The sequence below is a fragment of the Littorina saxatilis genome, linkage group LG9, assembly GCF_037325665.1.
Source record: "Littorina saxatilis isolate snail1 linkage group LG9, US_GU_Lsax_2.0, whole genome shotgun sequence".
Taxonomy (NCBI): domain Eukaryota; kingdom Metazoa; phylum Mollusca; class Gastropoda; order Littorinimorpha; family Littorinidae; genus Littorina; species Littorina saxatilis.
The window spans coordinates 64,038,227-64,044,742 of NC_090253.1; the positions used below are offsets into that span (position 1 = coordinate 64,038,227).

At 40.4% G+C, this 6,516-nt stretch overlaps 1 protein-coding gene across 1 annotated transcript in view; it reads left to right on the plus strand.

Annotated features, from left to right (window-relative positions):
* The window catches only part of LOC138976784 (uncharacterized), an 11,135-nt gene extending 5,101 nt beyond the window's left edge, over positions 1-6,034 (plus strand). The window contains exon 2 of the mRNA XM_070349675.1: positions 220-6,034. Coding sequence (XP_070205776.1) covers positions 220-1,165 — 946 coding nt within the window. The 3' untranslated portion in view covers positions 1,166-6,034. The remainder of the gene's footprint in view (positions 1-219) is intronic.
* Positions 6,035-6,516: the final 482 nt, after the last annotated feature.

A 6,516-nucleotide genomic window follows, 5' to 3' on the forward strand; every position in this document is an offset into this window, starting at 1 on the left:
CACACACACACACACACACACACACACATACACACACACATACACACACAAACACTCACACGCCTGGGTAGCGCGACTCTTGCTGTCGCTGTTAGCTTTCCACTGGGGGGAAGCGACACGAATTTTCCAAGCAATGAAATGGTTAAGTAATGATAAATGTAATCGAATAAGAAAATAATGAGAAGAAAAAAATGAAAATGATTTTTCGCTCTCTTCCAGTGATGGCTACCTGCTCGCTATTGACCTACGTCGTGCCAACGACACCGAACATTACTTTGCTAAAGTGTCCACCACACAGAAGACAGCCAGCATCAGAGACCTGACCGACAGACTGCAATGTGTGGCGCTGGGCAATGTCACCAAGACCCGCGGTCAACCCTTCCTGAACACCACGTGTCTCCGCACTCCGCTCTTTGACCTTGACACGGAAGATCTCATCTGCAGCTTGAATGGCGATAAGTCTGGACAGCCCGCCATAGTGACGTCATACTCCGCCGTGGTGTTCGACTGCCTGCAGCTGGAATCTGACACTGATACTCAGGATAAGAAACAGGGTCAGAGTAAGGAAGGCAACGAAAGCTCACAGAACGGGAATATCGTCATTGACATCGACTCAGAAACACACGGCAAGTTAAGATTTGAATCCCAGAAACTGTCCACCAGAAAGCTACAGTACCGCAGATTTGCTCCACAGCTAGAGTACCGCCTTGCTCCAAAGCAGGGGCTAGCGTTGTGCCGAAAACACGAGACGAGTCAATCCAGGCGACTCGTGGTGATTGTGTCAGCACTCACAAACACCTCTCTGTTCTCGTGGAGTGAAGCCAGCTGCAGTGTGCAGTACGGGAATCGCCGCCAGGTGATTGACACTGTGCACGATGAAGCCGCCCATGCTGGAGTTGCTGCTTCCAACGAAACGGATTGCACCATAGCCTGGATCGTTGCCGGGGTTGTCGGGTTGCTGTCAGTGGTGGTTGTGGTGTGCCCTGTGTGTTGTCTGAAACGGAAGACTACTCTGTGCGGACAAAATTCTGCAGCCGAGAATACTGATAAGCTGGACACCAGCAATGAGCTGTTACGTACTGCTGACGGACAAAAGTCTGCAGCCATGACGACTGATGACAAGGAAACTAGCAAGGACCGCATGCTTGACGAGTCACCCATGTGACTGAGACTGAACTTATCATAATACAACACGCTTTTGAGTTATCCGAATTTTTATTTTCAAAACATTACAGTTAAGCCTTTGAAAGGAAAGACTACTTAGCGCGGACCACAGTACCAGCAAGAACCTCATGCCTAATATCTGTCGACCATCTGTGTTCATTCAAAACGGTTTTGAATCAGATTAGCATTCTTATTCAAAGCATTTCATTTCATCCGCAAATGAATCCCCAAGGTGTGTCGGAACCTGCACATGACTTGTTCAGCCAAAAGGTATCGGGAAAACATTTTTGACGTCTGAGAAAAGTGTTTGTAAAGGAACACGAGCTTCATGTTCGTCTGAATATGAACACCGGGAAAAAATAGTGTGGGTTTTATTTTCGTTGTAATATAACGTTCGGCGCAACCTTGACCTACATTCAAACTGCGTGGAGCTGTGTCGGAGATTTCCCCTTATTATTCAGTGACGCTTCGGAAGAAATATCGACCTTGCATTCAATATGTTTGACGTAGGCTTATTCAACAACTGACATAAACAATGTGGTTTTGATTGAGCAGTTCAGCGTGAGGATATCAATTAGCATTAATCTATTAGTTGTTAGGTATTAGCATGACGTTCTGGTTTAGCTAATTACACACAGTGCCTCTAGGTCTAACAGACCTCATTTCACGGTCAGAAATGCACTAACTGTTTTATCTCGAATGTTATGAATGCCACTACTCTCTCTCTCTCTACTTGCAAGCTTGCCCTGTGAACTGTAAAATGTTAACCCTCTATGCATTTCCATTGTAAATTGTTGATATTTAACACTGTTGTTATTCATGAAGATAGCATCTGCATTTGTATTCTACTGTCTATGTATATTATAATATATCTAGATTACTGCGGTTGCTCACACTAACCCTCCTTTCACTCGTTGAATATAAAAGATGTAGGAATTCACAGCACATTTAAATATTGCTGCATCGCAATACAAGAATAAGTGTAATATTTGCGTTTATTTACACAATCATATGATTCACACTTTAATGAGAGTTGTGCGATCCCGGTCCATTGTTGTTGGTTGTTATGATTATCTTCTGGCGCCCTCTTTCTTGTCAACATCCAACATACTCGTTAACTTTTATTGTTGATACACCGTATGATATGTATTAATTACAAATGCACAAAAACATTCGGCAGATACTCTTGATTTTAAGTACTTTATTTGATGAGCCATCATTTCGATTCCTAATGGAAACCAGCTCCTCCGAATTAACTCTGTACATAGATTTTGACTTTTTGTTTGTTTCAAACCTCCCCTTAGAAACCACGACTGTTGTCGTTCTATTTTTCTTTCACCGAAGCGCGAGATGCATACAGAATACATGTACATGCCAACACACCCTTCTCTCGGCAATCCTACTGTTCTCAGTCCTGCTAGGAAATGTCACTTAATTTAAGTTTGTACAGAGCCAGAGTCGGGTGCTTTTATGGGAGAGCAGTTGCTCGATGTCGCAAATTGTCATTTTTGTGTGAAAATACTGTATTACCATTTTTAATTTTGTTGCTTTGTAAAGGTTCCAATCGTGTCACGCTATCGTTGTGTTCTTTCCTATTTTGTGCCAGCCTTCTGTCTTCTGATAGATCATTGCTTTACAAACGTGGAACTGAACGTCTTGTTAACAAGGATATTTATGATAAAGAAATTAAAAACAAGTATGCAGTTAAATTGTCTGCCCGGACATCACTTTATTTAGCCGGGGATATTGAGAAAAATCCAGGCCCAGATGGAAATAAAGTAACTGTGGTACACATTAACGTTCGAAGCTTAAGGAACAAAATTGACTTGTTACAGCCTGAAGTACAGCAGCATGATATTTTAACTCTTTCCGAAACATGGTTGTCACCTGAAGATGATAGTTTATCCTTAATTATACCTAATTTTAATCCTCCTGTACGCCTCGACCGCCCAGGCGATCCTCATGGGGGAGTAGCCATTTATGTTAAGAATCATTTATATTGTAAACCCCGACCTGATCTCCAAGTCGATGGTCTTGAAGCAGTCTGGATTGAGACAAAGTTGAGCCATGAAAGCATTTTGGTTGGCTCATTCTATCGCCCACCTAGTGCTAATATTCATTATTGGGATTTAATTGATGAAAGCTTAAGGTGAGTGAATAACCAATTATTGAGATTTGTGATTTTAGGCGATTTCAACGTCGACTTCCTGAACTCTCCATCGCGGAACTTTTTGAATATTTTACAGGCGCACCAGCTCTGTCAACTTGTGAATACGCCAACGCGTGTAACAGCCACCTATTGACCTTATCATCACCCAGACCCCTCAGTTAGTTAAACAAGTGAATGTGTTGCCACCTATTTGTAGCGATCATAGTGTACCACACATTGTATTAAACAGAATTGTGAATAAAAATAATTCCTATAAAAGAACACTCTTTAATTATAGTAAACTTAATGTTGATGGTTTTTGCGAAGCACTCTCTCAGGTTAACTGGCAAGACATTCTCATGAAGGAGGTGTTTGACGAAAGTGTTCATATTTTTCTGCACTATTTATGGACATTGCCAAACAGTGCATGCCAGTAAAAGAAGTAACGATACGTCCTAACGACGCACCTTGGATTACACCTGAAATTTTAATGTTAATAGACCAGCGTGATCAGATTCACTTGAAAGCCAAAACAAGTAAACAGCTCGGAAGATTGGTTGAGTTATCGCCAGGCACGTAACCTTGTTACAGCAAAGAAAAGAGAACGGATTTTAGAATATTATTCTGAATTAGACGCAAACGTTTCCGATTCAACGCAGTTTGGTACAAAAGATTGGTGGAAGTTAGTGAAATCATTCATGAAGAAGAAAGGATTATATGGTGACGAAATTCCGCCTATCTGTGACAACGGCGAAGTTTATGAACTAAGCCAAGACAAAGCTAACGCCTTTAATAACTGTTTTATTAAAAATTCCAATGTTGAAGACCCAGATGATGATGTTCCTCAAGTGCCGTTTCTTGATTGCGAATTATGTGATATTGTTTTGTCAGTTAACGAGGTAAAAGATGTAATTAAAAATATTGATAAAAGAAAAGCCATTGGTCCCGATTTGATCCACAACAGACTTCTCATTGCAGCTGTAGATGTTATTTCGGAGCCACTCACCCATATGTTTAACAGAAGTTGAGGGAAGGAGTATATCCTAAAATTGGGAAAACTGCGAATGTTACGCCTATTTATAAGTCAGGTTCAGCGGACACTTGTAATAATTATCGTCCGATTTCCTTGTTGAGTTGCGTTGGCAAAGTTTTGGAACGATGTATTCATAGCCACCTATGTCTCTTTTTACAATCCAACAACATACTCACACCTACACAGTCAGGTTTTATACCCGGCGACTCGACGATTTGTCAACTTGTCTCTATATATAATGATGTATGTTTAAATTACGACAGCGGTTTAACAACACAGGCGGTATTTTTTGATGTGTCGAAAGCTTTCGACAAAGTCCGGCACAAAGGATTATTAGTAAAATTGGAATCGGTTGGTGTTCGAGGTCGACTTTTGTCATGGTTTTGTAGTTACTTAGCAAACCGTGTTCAATTAGTTGTCGTTAAAGGAGCTAAGTCAGAGCTGAAAGGTATACAAGCAGGCGTTCCTCATGGTTCTGTGTTAGGCCCTTTGTTGTTTTTGATTTATATAAATGATATTGTAAATGATATTGAGTCTGTTAATAAATTGTTTGCTGATGATACTAGCATGTCACTTGCATTGAATGATCCGGTAAGACGTGCCGAAATTTTAAATACAGACCTCGATAAAATTAGTTGTTGGGCAGCACGTTGGAAAGTCACATTTAATGAAACAAAAACCAAATTGCTGAATATAAAACGTGACTTTAGCCAAATTGACCCGTTATGTTTCAATGGAATTGTTTTGGAAGACACAAAGGAACACAAGCACCTCGGTATTATTTTGCAAAATGACTGTAAATGGGACGCTCAAGTCAGAAATATTGTGAAAAAGACCACTTTGTTGATTAATTGTTTAAGGCATTATAAGTATAAGTTATGCAGAAAAAGTTTGGAAATAATGTACAAATCCTTTATTTTGCCACATTTTGAGTATGTTGATGCATTATGAGATAATTGTACCGAAGCCCTGTCGAACACCCTGGAAAAACTACACCTTGAAGCTTTACGTATTATAATTGGCGGTGTGCGGAGAACTAGTCATGGTAAGATTTACAAAGAAAGCGGATTTTGTAGTCTAAAGGAACGCCGAAGACAACATACATTGATTTCATATCATAAAATGGTTCATGGTAAATGTCCCCTATATTTAGTTGACCTTTTGCCACCACTAGTTTCATCCTTAAATCCTTATCACAGAAGACGACCACTTGAAAGTCCCGCAGTGGGGCACTGCGGTTATGAAATTAAAAGCCCCTCCTGTTTTTGGAACCGCAGGAGCTTTCTAGTTTGCTGTTAGGTAGATTTTTGGTTCCTCTTTCCTGTCATGCTCTCTTTTTCTTCATGAATTCTTTTCTTTTTTCTGCCTTCTTGCTCATTCACCTGTATTTTTTCCAAAAATCTCTTCTCTTGCCGCTTGTCTCGCGATTCATGTATAGTTTAATCTGTTAGTGTTCTGATGTAAGTCCAGCAGTAGATAGGTTAAGCCTATTTTAACATACTGGAAACTGGTAATCTTCCAGTAGGTATTAATTTAGTTTTACTAAAGCCTGCTGGGACACAAGTAATGGGTTAGTGCATTTGTAAACAGGAATCGCTTGACAAGTGGCCCCCTTCATCCCCCCTTCCTCGTCCTGATATGGCTCTGCGTAGTCGGCTGGACGTTAAGCAACAAATAAACAAACAAACCACTTGAAAGATTTGTACCAGCTCACAGGACAGAAATCTTCCGAACATCCTTCGTTCCTTCGACTACAATTTTATGGAATTATCTGCCTGATGTGGTTAAAACCACAAACTCAATTAGCGAGTTTAAGCATTATTTACAAAGTCCTCATCATTATGTGCCAGTTTATTATTATTTTGGAAAAAGACATGTTGAAATACAACACAGCAGAATGCGTTTAAACATGAGTAACCTTAATTCCGATTTATGCAAACGCCATTTAAAAGATAACCCACAGTGTGCGTGCGGTAACCGGAACGAAACAGCTGAACATTACTTGTTTGCTGCACGTTGTTTGAAAATGCTCGTATGTCCACAATTAACTCACTGCCTGCCAATTTTAGACACGTGGAAACATTATTAAGAGGCAGCGAGCAACATTCATTTCGCATAAATACATTGATTTTCGAGTCGGTCCAATCCTTTATTGCTGAATCTGGTCGAC